The sequence below is a fragment of the Cricetulus griseus genome, chromosome 6 (assembly GCF_003668045.3).
Source record: "Cricetulus griseus strain 17A/GY chromosome 6, alternate assembly CriGri-PICRH-1.0, whole genome shotgun sequence".
Classification (NCBI taxonomy): Eukaryota; Metazoa; Chordata; class Mammalia; order Rodentia; family Cricetidae; genus Cricetulus; species Cricetulus griseus.
The window spans coordinates 141,406,671-141,421,018 of record NC_048599.1 but is presented as its reverse complement, the minus strand read 5'-3'; the positions used below and the strand labels follow the sequence as shown (position 1 = coordinate 141,421,018).

General features: G+C 46.2%; 1 protein-coding gene across 1 annotated transcript; it reads right to left on the bottom strand.

The window, feature by feature from the left end:
* Positions 1-6,636: 6,636 nt before the first annotated feature.
* On the bottom strand, positions 6,637-8,801 carry LOC100764507 (Golgin subfamily A member 2). Its single transcript, XM_027422762.2, has 4 exons — positions 8,556-8,801; positions 7,117-7,227; positions 6,833-6,876; positions 6,637-6,733 (listed from the first exon to the last, which is right to left on the bottom strand). The coding sequence occupies exons 1-4, from the start codon at positions 8,799-8,801 to the stop codon at positions 6,637-6,639; spliced, it is 498 nt and encodes a 165-aa protein (XP_027278563.1).
* Between the last annotated feature and the right edge of the window lie 5,547 nt (positions 8,802-14,348).

Sequence of the window (14,348 nt, the reverse complement as noted above, 5' to 3'; positions counted from 1 at the left end):
TTGAATTATTGAGTACTGCAGTACACAATGTGGACTAACGTTGCAGGAGTGTGATGTTTCCCTTCAGAAAACATATAGAGCTTTGGTATGAGGAACTTGTTTTGTTTGTTTTTGTTTTTGTTTTTGTTTTTGTTTTTGTCTTTTTGGTTTTCCGAGATAGGGTTTCTCTGTAGCTTTGGAGGCTGTCGTGGAACTAGCTCTTATAGACCAGGCTGGTCTTGAACTCACAGAGATCCACCTGCCTCTGCCTCCCGAGTTCTGGGATTAAAGGTGTGTGTCACCAATGCCTGGCAAGTGAAGGTTTATTTTTGTTCACAATTTGAGGGTGCAGGCCATCATAGCATGGGGGACATGGTGGTAGGACTGTGAGGTGGTTGGTCACATAATCAGCAAAAGAGGGATGAACGCTTGTGTTTCTTTCTCCTGTCTTGGACACCTAGTGTCCTACCCCTACATCCCGCCACCCCCCTCTCCCTCACTCCTGCCAAAGCAGATGGGATGTTACTGCCCACATTCATGGTAGGTCTTCCATCCCTCAGTTAAACCTTTCTGGAAGGAGCTGGAGAGACAACTCAGTGGTTAAGAGCACTGGCTGCTCTTTCAGAGGTCCTGAGTTCAATTCCCTAAAACTACAGGGTATGGCTCACAACCATCTATGAGGAATCTGATACCTTCTTCTGTCTGGTGCCCTCTTCTGACAAGCAGGTATACATGCAAATAGAGCACTCATATACATAAATAAGCTACATAAACAACAACAACAACAACACACACACACCCCTTTCTGGAAATACCCCCTCAGCCACAGGCCTATTTCCATGATAATTCTAAATCTAGCCAAGTTGACAAGATTAACCATCACTTCAGGAATGGTGGCCCATACAAGAAATTCCAGCCTCAGGAGTCTGAGGCAGGAGACTGTAGGTTTGAGTCCAGTCTGGGCCACATCAAGAGACATTCTCAACAAAAAGCAAAGCAAACAAATCCATATCTACCATGCCAGCACCCCATTTCCCTTGCAGCCTCTGCTCACCCCTGACTGACCCCACTCTGATCATCCTGGTCAAAGATCAGGCCTTCTCCCAGAGATGGGCAAGGTGACAGGAGGGCAGACATTAGTCACACCTATGGTCTGGTCTGGCAGAGATGGTGGTTGAGGGTGCTGTGGGGTGGTGGAGGCTGAGACAAGCCTCTCAAGTGGGCGGCCAGCGTGTGATTAGTCGGTCTGGTATTGATCTGGAACCTCCCAGACACCTTGGAGTCTGCAGAGTGGGCTATAGTCCTTTTTCCTACCTGGTCCCACTTCTGACCCCCTCCATGTACTTTTTCAAGTCCTGGTAAATCAGAAGTCAGAAGAGCCCCAAGATGACAAAACAGCTGCGCCCTGGCCCCTTCTCTGGCAAACCAGCTGGGCAGGTTTGCCAGTGTCAGGGTGAGGGTGGTGGAGCAAGTCAACTCCAGGATAAGGAAGGCAGCCAAGAAACCCCAGGGCCTGTGAGGTGGCGTGGGAGCAGCAAGATCAGATCTCTTCTGGGTGGTGGAGAGTTGAGACTGGCCCTGAGGATCAAGCAGCTTTGTGTTTGGAGGTGGGCGGGTTTGAGGGAGGATTTGTCAGAACATTATTGCTGGTGACTAGAAGCCTTTTCATACAGGCACCAAGAAATATGCAGCAGAGGGAAACTGAGCCTGGTGGCACAGGCCTGTAATCCCAGCTACTTGGAAGGCTGAGACAAGAGGATCATATATACAAGACTAGCTTGGATAACAGTGAGTTCAAGACCCACCCAGTCTCAAAAGAAAAGAGAAAAATGACTGGGGATTTAGTTCAGTAGTAGATCATTTGCCTGGCATGCATAGGTCTTGGATTCAATACCTAGTACTACAAACCAATGCCCACAGAAGCTGCCCTGCTAAGGCAGGAGTATCACACATTCAAGGACAACCTGGGCTACAGGATGAGTTCAAAACCAGCTTTGGAAACTTAGCAAGATGATATCAAAGTGAAAATTAAGAAACCTGTGGGGGCGGGGGGAGGGGTGCTGGAGAGATGACTCAAAGGTTAAGAGCACTGACTGCTCTTCCAGAGCTCCTGAGTTCAATTCCCAGCAACCACATAGTGGCTCACAACCATCTGTCATCAGATTTGGTGCCCTCCTCTGGCCTGCAGGGATACATGCAGACAGACTGTATATGTAATAAAAATAGTAATTAAAAAAAAAAAAAGAAACCTGGGGTTGTACCTTAGCAAAAAAGTGCTGAAACATGCAAAACCCTGAAACTGGGGACAAGGCTGAGTAGGTAAAGTGCTTGCTATACAAGCCTGAGGTCCCGAGTTCAGATCCCTAGCACCCACGTAAAAGCCAATGTGGCAGCACGCACCTGTGATACCAAAACTCTGGCCTCCACATGTACCTACAAACACATGGCATACATTCACATTGCACAGCACACACACCCAAAATAAATAAATCTTCAAATTGGTGTGTGTGTGTGTCTGTGTGTGTGTGTGTGTGTGTGTGTGTGTGTGTGTGTGTGTGTGTGCGCGCGCGCGCGCGTGTGTGCATGTGTGCACGTGCGCTTGTCTGTTTGGGGATATGTATAGACACTAAAGGTTTACTACACCCTAGAGCTGGAGTTATCAGCAGTTGTGAGCCACCATGTGTCTGTGCTGGGAATAAAACTCAGTACCTTGTAAGAGCAGCTAAAGTATATTGTCAGTGGCCACGTCAGAAGAGCAGCAGATGGCAATTGACTTCAGGAGATCAGCTCACCAGAATGCAAGGCACTGATGGGTGAATCTCAGATCCGAAAGGCCCAAGGGCTTTGGCTCCAGAATGTCTCTTGCTACTGCTGTGCCTTTTGTAGTTGCCATTTTTCTCCGGTATCTGTCATGGTGTGAATGGGTGTAGGGAGATCCCTACTGCCTTTAATGTAGTGTGATTATCTCATGGAAATATCCCGTTCTACTGGGCATTTTTACCTGTGGATTACTATGAAGATTAACTCTTCTTAAGCTGTACCATTTAATTGAAGAAATGATTTTATATAATAATAGTGTTAGTTTCAATAGAATTATAGTGATTAAAGGTGTCAAACAAATGTAGTAAGGGATTATAATAGAGGTTAGTTTAGTGGGAAAATAATATAGGTAAAAACAGGATATGGTGTTGCCCCCACCCCTGATAAAGCAGGGGCCGCAGAGGGCAAAAATATGACCAAGGAAGTGTCACGAAGCTAGGACTTATGAGTTTCTCTGGAGAAGCCATATAGACTGTGGCTTAGGTTAATGATCAAGGAAAATAACTGAGTCCCAGAAGCTAGGCTTAGCTCAAGTTCTTTTAATGTCAATGTTGGAGATGTGTTCATGGGTTTTGGTGATCGTCATAGCTAAAACGAAGTTTTAAATACTGACTTAAGGTTAGGTTAAGATGTTTTGGATAATAGCTTGAGGTTAGAAAATCTTGGGGAACAATTTAAAGTTTAGTAGGGCACACTTTTGATAGTTGAGTGAGGGACTCATTGAGGGACTCATGGAAGCCTGGCTATTGCTTTCTTGCTAGGATGGGTTATCAATCAAAGGTGATGATAAATTCCTTGTACCCATTTCTGCCCTCATCTTCCTGATATAAAAAAAAACTGTTGATGGGGCTGGAGAGATGGCTCAGTAGTTAAGAGCACTGACTGTTCTTCCAGAGGTCCTAAGTTCAATTCCCAGCAACCACAAGGTGGCCCACAATCACCTTGAATGAGATCTGGTGCCCTCTGTTGGCATGCAGGCAGAAGACCGTATACATAATAAATTAAAAAAAAAAAAAAAAAAAAAACTGTTAATGATCGAGTGGTGGTGGCACATACTTTGATCCCAGCACTGTGGAGGCAGAGAAAAGCAGATCTCTGTGAGTTCGAGGCCAGTGTGGTCTACAGAGCAAGTTCCAGGACAGGCTCCCAAACTACACAGAGAAATCCTGTTTCAAAAACAAACAAACAATAACCATGTTGATGAGTAGATATGCACCCTGAGGATTTAAAGTAGAGCTGACTGTTTTCATATATGAGTTTAGATTTGTGATTTTTTAAAAAGGATTTCTTTATTATGTATACATCGTTCCTCCTACATATATGACTACATGCCAGAAGAAGGCACCAGTTCTCATTAGGGATGGTTGTGACCCACCATGTGAATGCTGGGAATTGAACTAAGGACCTCTGGAAGAGCAGCCATTCCCCTTACCACTGAGCCATCTCTCCAGCGGCCCCCCCCCCCCACATTTGTGATTCTTTTAAGATTTTTTTATAAGATTAACTTTTGAGATAAATAATAAAGTGATTGATCCTTTCTTTGTAACTGCAAAATGAAGCCTGCCAGTAAAAAGTGGCTGAGAAAAATACCTTGCTTGCTTATAGTCTGTTGTTTTGTTTTTGTCTTTGTCTTTGTTTTTCGAGACATTGTTTTGTTTTGTTGTTTTGTTCGAGACACTGTATTGTTTTGGAGGCTGTCCTAGAACTTGCTCTGTAGACCAGGCCTCAAACTCACAGAGATCTGCCGGCCTCTGCCTCCCGAGCGCTGGGCGCCACCAACGCCCAGCCAGCTATTCTTTTTTAAGGCTGACCTGTGTGGGAGGCAGCTCTAGAGTCTGATGTAGTGGGTCTCATGCTCTGTACCTCAGCTGGCTCAGTCTGGGAATGGGTGCTTCAAGGATCTTACTCCATTGTTGGGGCCAGTGGGATGCCTCAGGTGAGATACAGGCTGAGCCACAGAGTTGTGTAAATGTCGGTTATTACAGTTCCTAACCACTGTCTGCTGAAACCTGCAGCTTGTAACCAATTTGGCTGTGTGACTGTCACCCTTCACCTTCTCCACCTACCTAACAAGGGCCTTTCCTCATCATGCCTCCAGTGGCCAGGCTTGTAGGCTTCACCTCTTTCTCACTACAAGACACTGGGTGCCTGGCTCTTCTCACTGTCACTGGTGAGAAAGGCTGCATAGGGTGAGATTTGATGGTCCCTACCCATGCCACTCAGAAATGCCACTCACACCTTCTGGTCATCTGGGACGAGTGGAGATTATATTACACTTTTGTTTTGAGTTCTATAGGTTCAGGATGAGACATATAAAATTTTCATATTTAAAGAAAAAAACTTAATTAAAAAATATATGGGTTTGTATACACGAGCTCAGTGCCCATGGAGGCCAGAAGAGGGTGACGAGTTCCTTGGAGCTGGAGTTACCATTGGCTGGAGGATATGAGTGCTGGGGGTCCCTGCTTCTCTGAAAGGGCAGCAAGTGTTCTTAACCACTAAGCCTTCTCTCCAGCCCCTTAGAGGGATGCTGGGCTACAGGCTTTAGACAGCCTGTAGCTGTCTCCAGCCCAACTCCAGCCCAACTATTACATTTTGAGATAGGTTCTCTCCATGCTATCCAGGCTGGTCTTGATCTCTGAGATGAAGCAATCTTCCTTAGCACTCAGCCAGGATCATTTATTTTTATCTTTGGACAGGGTCTTGCTATGTAAGGAAGGCAGGTCTGGAGTTAGGATTGCAGGTGTGAGCCATCGTATCTGGCTCTAAAATGTTTCCAAGTAGGGTTTACACTAGATGTAATGGAACAGTGTCTGTGTGTACGTGTCTTGTCCATCAGCCTCTAGTTTCCAGCCAGCTGGCTCCTTACTGCTTGTTACTGGTCTCTTCAGACTCCTGGGAAGGAAGCTGAGAGATCCAGCTTGCCGCCAGTAGCCTGGCAGGCCTGCACCTACCCAACCCAGGAGGCCCACACAAGGGATGCTGCTCGGCTGTTGGGCACATATCTGGGTAGACACTGCCCCCTTGAGGTTAGTGCCTGCCATGGCAATTGAGAACTAGAGAGATTTTCCCCTCCAGTGCCCTTGGTACTTACGCTTGATACAAATGCAGAGGCTGGCTAGAATGTGGTTGGATGAGGCTTTTGTCTCATGCCAAGGGTCTGAATGGACCAGCCTGCCTGTCATTACTCCTACTTACTTTTCAACTAAATGGAATTCCTGTGTCCTGGGTCTAGGGAATCCTGTCTCTGGCTTCTGTACATACTGCCTCCAGCTGAGACTGCCCATAGCACTGTTGTCTGTCTGTCTGCTGTACAGATATCAGTGTTTCTTCCCCATGGATGTCCCTTAAGTGTCTCAAACACACTCTTGTAATCCCCTGGCATCTCTTTTTTGTGCCAGTAGACAACAGTGTAGCCACTGAACTACATTCCAAGTCCCCCTCCAACCCCCCCTCCGTTCCTTCGTTCCTTCGAGTTAGAGGATGTGAGGCACTCCCCGTTGATGTACGATGTAGACTAGGAGAGACAATTATCTCACATGGAGATGCTCTGTCACACTCAACGTCTAACCCCCCAGCCTCCTTCCTTCCCCCTCAACCAGCAGAAGCTGCTTTCCTGTCTACCTTGGGCCTCTCCTCTCACGCCATCTTTGTGCCACTCCTCATGTTCTAATCCCGCCATGGCCCAGCCTCTGCCCCTTGACAGCCATCATCTCTCACTTTCCACACCAGGATAAAATCACATCCAAATCTGTCTTCTCTGAGTCTGACAGGATCCTCTCATGAGCCAGTCTCCTGAGAATCCTGGCCTCAGCTTCTAACACGCTTTCTTCCCCTCTACCTTCTTTCTGGACCCCAATCCTGTGGTACCTCAGACACAAGACCATTGAGTTGTTGAGAAAGTTGTTGCAGACTCTCAGTTGATGAGAAAGTCCTAAGGAAGGAGGCATAGGGTCAGGGATGCAAGTGGTTTGACAGGAACCCGGCTCACAGGCAGAGGTCTGCCCTGACTCCCTTAGTAGGGAACGCTTACTTGGTCTCCTCCATGAGGTTAGAGCTATTGCCAGCATCATGGCTCTGTATGGGTAGAAATAAACCAGGTCACTATTCAGCTTCTGCTTATTATCTCACAGGGACAGGGTGAGTCACGCTCATCAATACCCATCTCCCCAAGCCTCCCCAGCTTGGCCTCCCCATGCCAGGCTCCAGGAGCAGCACCTGGACCAAGCTACCTGAAGAGAAAAGAGAGTTCAGAGAAGGTAAAGCCCTTTGGCAAACAGAGAGGAGTGCAGCAGACAAAAGGGAAAAAGCACAAACCTGAGGCGATGCCATGCTAGTGAGGTCAGCATCAGGGGAAGGGACAACACCAAGAAACATAGTGTCATCAGCAGCAGTTGGCGGTGCAGGAGCAGTGTGGTCAGTGGGAGCCTGTCGTAGAACAGAGCAGGGGGTCAGAAGACCTTGAGGCGCCTCATTGCCATGGACATGAGGTGATGGGACAAGCAGGGTAGGACAGCAGCAGTCACAGGACAGTTGCACATGCTGGGAGCTACTGGGGTGATAGACACGGCCTGCCCAGGCCTCAGGCCACTTAGTAGCATTTTGAAGGGCCAAAGGTCAAAGCAGGGGCTGCAGGATCTTCTTCCTGAACACCCGAGGACCTTGTTCCCTCTGGAGCTCTGACCTGTGGCAGCCACAGTGGGTAGAAGGAAGTGTCCCAGTCCAGGAACCAGAGAGCTGGCCTGCACGGACTGTGACCCTGACATGGGTCCTGTTCCTGGCATGGGCTCGTTGTCATGGTCATTATAACTATCCGCCCCTTTCCTCTTGCTTTTCTGCCTTTCCTTCTCCCAGACCCACACATTGGCTGCTTGTTGATTAAAACAGAGTAATGGCTGCCCTTTGGCTTGCAGCATCCTGGAGGCTGGATCCAATAGGTAAGGGCAGGGTCACAGCAGATGGCCAAGCATGGGATGCCAGCTCTGTCTAGGGGATGAATTTAGGTTTTCAAGGTTGGCAGCAAGAGCCTTTCCCATTGAGCCGTCTTGCTGGCCCAGGAAGCCAACCATTCTTATCAGAAATAGTTTAAAAACATAAGAAAGTGTGTTTCTTCAACTGCAGAGCAAAGGCCTGAGCTGAATGGTCTCAGAGTACTAGAACAGACCAGTATTTTCCCAGTGAGGAAACTGAGACCTCAGACCCCTCCATTGTCCCTTTAGGATAGCAAATGTAACTTTCAGATTCCACTAGGCATGCCCTCCCTTCCCTTCCTGACCTTCCCACTGTAGGGGATTCTGTAGCCACACCTGTGAGGGCGTGGCCAGGGTGACGTAGGGAAAGTTTAAGAGTGAGGGACGCTTACATGGCCCTGCTTCCTCTTTCATCTTCGGCTTGCTGTACTTACTGCTGCCCGCCAGCTTGCTAGGTCGCTCGGTAAGTAAGGCTTTTCCCTATTAAATTCCCTTGTATTTTTACCTGGCTCCATATTGGTAATTGCCCACATTACCCCACCCCTCCACCTCCACCTCATGTGCCACCTCTGAGCTGACAAGTTGAGTCCCAGCACCTGAACCAACCAGAACACCTGGCCCTGAGTCCCAGCACCTGAACCAACCAGAACACCTGGCCCTGAGTCCCAGCACCTGAACCAACCAGAACACCTGGTCCTGAGTCCCAGCACCTGAGCAGACCAGAACACCTGGCGCTGTGTCCCAGCACCTGACTCAATCAGAACACCTGGCCCTGAGTCCAAGCACCTGAGCTGACCAGAACACCTGGCCAGGATCAGCTTTGAAGACTGCAAAGGCATCCAGCTCGAGTTGAGTGTCTTCATTCTGTCTCTCTCTCCGATCCTCTCCCCATACCCAACTCCAGCAGGATGTGGCCCTGGCTCGGGCCCTCTCCTTCAGCCAGGCAGAGGCCCATTTCCTTCGTCTGGCAGACGTCTCTTGGGGAATGAGAATCACAAAGGAAGTACTAACATCATGTCCAGAGGAGGCCATCACTGTCCCTTCTGGAGTCCTGTCTGAAAGGTGCCTATGAGCTCAACTGTGAGCTCATAATGTGGCCGTGAGCTCACAGCTCCCCTGATCCCCAGCTCTCCACGACTGAATTTGACTCATGTGTCATCTTTTATTTTTATTTTATTTATTTATTTATTTATTTATTTATTTATTTATTTAGTTTTTGGTTTTTTGAGACAGGGTTTCTCTGTGTAACTATGGAGCCTATCCTGGTAGTCGCTCTGGAGACCAGGCTGGCCTCAAACTCACAGAGATCCACCTGCCTCTGCCTCCCGAGTGCTGGGATTAAAGGTGTTTTTGAGACAAAGTCTTGCTGGCTGGCCTGGTACTTGCTATGTAGCTCAGGCTTTACCCTCAAACTCATAGAGATCCACTTGCCTCTGCTTCCTGAGTGCTGGGATTAAAACTATGCACCACCACACCTGGCCCGGCTGATTTTCTTTCTTTTCTTCATTTTCTCTCTTTTTTTCTCTTCTTTTTTTTTAAGACGGCATTTCTGTATGTAACTCTGTAGACTAGGTTGAACTTGAACTCAGAGACGTGTCTCCTGAGTGCTGGGATTAAAGGCGTGCACCATCATGCCCTGCTAAAGAGAATTTTGTGTTTTTAAATCTCCATTTCTAACTTTCCATGAGGGTGCTGGGAATTATACTTGAGACATCTGGAAGAGCAGTCAGTTTCTTTACTTCTAAGCCACGTCTCCAGCCCCCTTTTCATTTCATTTATTTGTTTGTTTGTTTTGGACAGTGCCTCCTGTAGCCCAAGCTGATCTTCAACTTGCTATGTAACTAGGGGTGGCCTTGAACTTCTGATCCTTGTGCTTCCACCTCCAGAGTTCTGGGATTACAGGTGTGTGCTGGGATAACAGATGTGTGCTGGAATGACAGATGTGTGCTGGGATGACTGGTATGTGCTGGGATGACTGACAGGTGTGTGCTGGGATGACAGATATGTGCCACCATATCCATTATGTGTTGTCAGGAGTTTTTACTTTTTTAAAAATTTATTTATTTATTATGTATACAATATTCTGCTTCCATGTATATCTGCACACCAGAAGAGGGCACCAGATCTCATAACGGATGGTTGTGAGCCACCATGTGGTTGTTGGAATGTTCCACAATGTGGGGCTAATACAGATGATCACTGACAAAAACTATAATTACCTAGTCTTCAAATCCATCAGAGACCCAAGAAGGATATAATATTACCTGACTAAATAGGAAGTGCAGAGCAAACAACTTCCAAAACTATAGAAATGACAGAAACAGCTGGTTTCCTGGACAGTCACCCAAGTTGCCTCCGTAATATTGAAGCATCCATCTTCAGCCTACAGGCCTAGAATATCTGACAGACTTTTCTGTAAAGCAGGAATTTTTGGAGGACTGTCCTGCCTTGTCTTGGCAAAGTTCAACAGCGGATTTCTTTTGTGTCTTGCTTGACCAATTTGGACAGCATACTATCAGCAATTGAAGCATGCCCAGTGGCTAACTTTTGCCACAAAGAAAGGAAACTCCAAGGCCAGGCATTGGTGGCACACGCCTTTAATCCCAGCACTTGGGAGTCAGAGGCAGGCAGGGGGATCTCTGTGAGTTCAAGGCCAGCTTGGTCTCCATAGTGAGTGCCAGGATAGGCTCCAAAATTACACAGAGAAACTCTGTCTCAACTCCCCCCCCCAAAAAAGGAAACTCCATATGGGGCTTCTTTGATGCCCATTATCTTCTCTGAAGTAAATTGGTGCTGCGAGGAGCGGATGTGTCTCACTCTCGTGAAAAGCCTTATGTTATTTAAAACATCATAAATGCCATATTCTGTAGTTCTCTGAAGTGTTTGAAGACCATTTATCTAAAATATATCTGTTTAACTTTCAAAACATACCTAATATGACTACAAGTTTGATTAACATAGATGACTAACTACTACTAACCTGTGTTTCTTAATCAGACACCACATTTTAAATGAGCTGTGTAAGCACAATACCCTGAACAAGAGTATAAACATAAATTCAGTATAACAAAAATAACCTTAAATTTGTATTAATATACCAAATTTGTACCATTGAGACTGGTAGTTGCCTTTTTGGTTTAAAGGTAGATTCAAGAATCCGCCCTTTTATCCTATTACTTTGATATCCCCTCTTTTTTTTTTCAGAATGAGATCCCTGAATCTAATCTCATTTGTTCAGCTTTTTTCCTGACCATTATCAATAACAACTTGTAACCAATCCCCATAAATGATGACAATTATCCATAATACATTAGTTGAACAAAACCCATCCATTCCACCTCTTGGGAATATGGGCATTGTGTTCTTTTTGTTTGTTTGTTTTTTGTTTTTTTCGATACAGGGTTTGTCTGTGGCTTTGGAGGCTGTCCTGGAACTAGCTCTTGTAGACCAGACTGGTCTCAAACTCACAGACATCCTCCTGCCTCTGCCTCCCAAGTGCTGGGATTAAAGGCATGTGCCACCAACGCCCAGCTAATTTTTTTTCTTAATCCTACAGCACCGGGTATTCCCAGGCAGTCCCCCATCCAAGTACTAACCAGGCATTGTGTTCTTTAGACTGCTTCTTGCTCTGGGTGAGTGTGTGATGATGTCTTTGGAGGACCCTGAGAAAATTGGGATAATGGTCAAGTCCTGGAAAAACTAGCCATAACATTTGATGCCCAGTCTCTGTGCAATGGGAAAACGAAAGGCTTATCTGTAGTCCTGGCTGGCATGCGCTATGAAGCTAAATCCATCTCAGCCAGCATCCTTGAAACTGTTCTGTATGCAGAACTCTGAGGAAGCTGCAACAGAAGCACTCTGAGAAACTGGATCACCTGGGCCACCTGTTTTCATTGGTGTCTGGTCTCCTTGCTCTGAAATCACATATACTTTCAAAGATAACATACATATCTGCATTAACACAAGTGTGGAATGTGCAGTGTGCACAAGTCAGTTAAAAATTTTTTTGTTCTATGTTTGAACAGGCAAAAGGCATCTGTCAACTTTATAAACCTGTTTGGACTACATAACCAAGTACTAATAAAAATCTCCATCCATGTCATATGAAACGATGGCATGTGATAATAAGTCATGAAGAGACTGTAGCCAACAAGATTTGCCATGTCTCATCTCATCTCTGAGCTGTTCCCATGCAGAGGCTCAGCCTACACATCACATGTCTTTTTTGGCTCACCGCCCCTTCATGTCTGTAGCCAAGATAGTCAGGAGGTCTCCCCCAGTCAAATCTGATCTCAATTAACCTAGAAGGAATCTACAGCCTTTGGTTTCCTATGGAAACAAAAGCATAACCTCTTCCCAACATAATACATTCTTTTGGCTTTCATTTTTTTTAAAGACTTTTATTTTTTTGTTTTTTTTTAAAAAATATCTTATTTATTATGTGTACAACATTCTGCTTCCATTCTGCACACCAGAAGAGGGCACCAGATCTCATAAGGGATGGTTGTGATGGTTGTGGTTGCTGGGAATTGAACTCAGGACCTCCGGAAGAGCAGTCAGTGCTCTTAACCCCTAAGCTATCTCTCCAGCCCCATGAGACAGATCTTAAACTGCCATGTCTGCTGCCACATGCACGGCTTAGCTTAGCACACGGTGCTGGCTCGAGGCATTGGTGGCTGGCTCCAGCCCACAGGCAGAGGCCATTATTAGTGCCTCTGTATGCCCAGCACTGGCCCACCTGAGAGACTGCAGGATAGAAAGCCACATCTGGCTCCTTGTCTAGAACTTTTTGTAGTTTTCTCAGGCCCTATTTTTTTTTTGACAGGGTTTCCCTTAGCTTTGGAGCCTGTCCTAGAACTCACTTTGAAGACCAGGCTGGCCTTGAACTCACAGAGATCCATCTGTCTCTGTCTCCTGAGTGCTGAGATTAAAGGCGTGCACCACCACCACCCAGTTTTATGTTTGGATATTTTAGTCCCCGTTTTGGATGATATATGTAGTCAGTCTTTTTTGGGGGCTGCCAGCTCACAAAAATAATCACATGGAGACATTATTTTTTATGTGCATTGGTATTTGCCTGCATGTTTGTCTGTGTGAGGGTGTCAGATCTTGGAGTTACAGACAGTTGTGAGCTGCTGTGTGGGTGCTGGGAATTGAACCTGAATGCTTTGGAAGAGCAGCCAGTGCTCTTAACCACTGAGCCATCTCTCCAACCCTCATGGAGACATTATTAACTGTGAAAGCATAGCCTTAGCTTAGGCTTATTTCTAACTAGCTCTTGTAACTTACATTTACCCATTTCTATTAATTTACTTTCTGCTTTTGGCTTTATTACCTTCTCTCAGAGATAGCCTGGCAGTTCATATCTCAATGAAGCTTCGTTCTTTGGCCTCATTACAGCTCTGGTTGGTCTCACTTTCCTATAAATTTTAGACCAATAAGTTCTTCTAAAGATGCCTCTGTCATGGTGTCTCTTCATAGCAATGGAAGAGTAGCTAAGACATTGTGTTTGTGTATGCACACGTGAGTGCAGTGTCTTTAGAGGCCAGAAGAGGGCATCAGATCCCTGGAGCTGAAATTAGTGGGTGCTGAGAACCAAATTTCTGTCCTCTGCTCTTAACCTCTGAGCCATCTCTTCACCTCTCCCTTTTATTTCTAATCTCTCTTTTTAGTTTAGGGGCTTCTGGATCATGTTGATGAGCTGAACTTGAACCCCATACTCAGCTCCTGGAGAGAGTTCATTTCTCTATCCAGAGCCTCTGCTGGGTCAAAGTAGCTTTGTTTGTAAACTCTATAAGCCATCTATCTTCATCCTGTGTCTCACAGACCCAAGCTTCAAGGCCTGGTAAATTGCTCCCTTCTTTGCTCTGCAGCTGATTTGATTGCCAGAGTGTTAGCTCTCTCTCTCTCTTTCTCTCTCTCTCTCTCTCTTTTTTTTTTTTTTTTTTTTTTTTTTTTGGTTTTTCGAGACAGGGTTTCTCTGTGTAGCTTTGGAGCCTATCCTGGCACTCGCTCTGTAGACCAGGCTGGCCTTGAACTCACAGAGATCTGCCTGCCAAGTGCTGGGATTAAAGGCGTGCGCCACCACCGGCCTCCCCGAGTAGCACCTGGCTTTGATCTGCCTTTGTGATTGCTACTTTTTGTGTCCCATACCTTCTATGTAAATCTTATCTGAAAGTTCCATAAAGGTTCAAAGCCTATGCAAAACTTGGTTGTGGGAGAATTCAGAAAACGGAGATGCCCTGTAACTGGGAATTGCTTTGGCATTTGTCTCTTTGGGGAGCTTCAGATAAGGGATTTTGTTATGTGGAAATTGACTTGCTAAACGTGTAAATTGTATAACCACCACCACAACAAAAAGCCTTTTTGCAAAACAACAGACCGTTCGCCAGAGGCTGACTTCCCTGAGGCTGCTCGGGCTAAAATTCAGCCTGGAGTGACCCTTGTTTCTTCCACGACCTGCGTGAACTGAACACCGGACACAACTTTTCTCCTTGTCTGGGAGCTCAGCTGTGAATATACAAAAGGCGGCCAAGCATGCCTTCATTGTAAGTGTGGTATTTTCAGGTGACTGGGTTC

What these genes read in the sequence shown, in the direction of transcription:
- LOC100764507 (XM_027422762.2), bottom strand. Translation starts at nt 8,801, where the DNA reads ATGGCCTCCTCTGGACATGATGTTAGTACTTCCTTTGTGATTCTCATT. An exon ending in AGGTGTTCTGGTCAGCTCAG is followed by an intron (nt 7,228 to 8,555) that starts GTGCTTGGACTC and finishes GTTCTACGACAG; the next exon opens with GCTCCCACTGACCACACTGC. An exon ending in CTAGCATGGCATCGCCTCAG is followed by an intron (nt 6,877 to 7,116) that starts GTTTGTGCTTTT and finishes CTACCCATACAG; the next exon opens with AGCCATGATGCTGGCAATAG.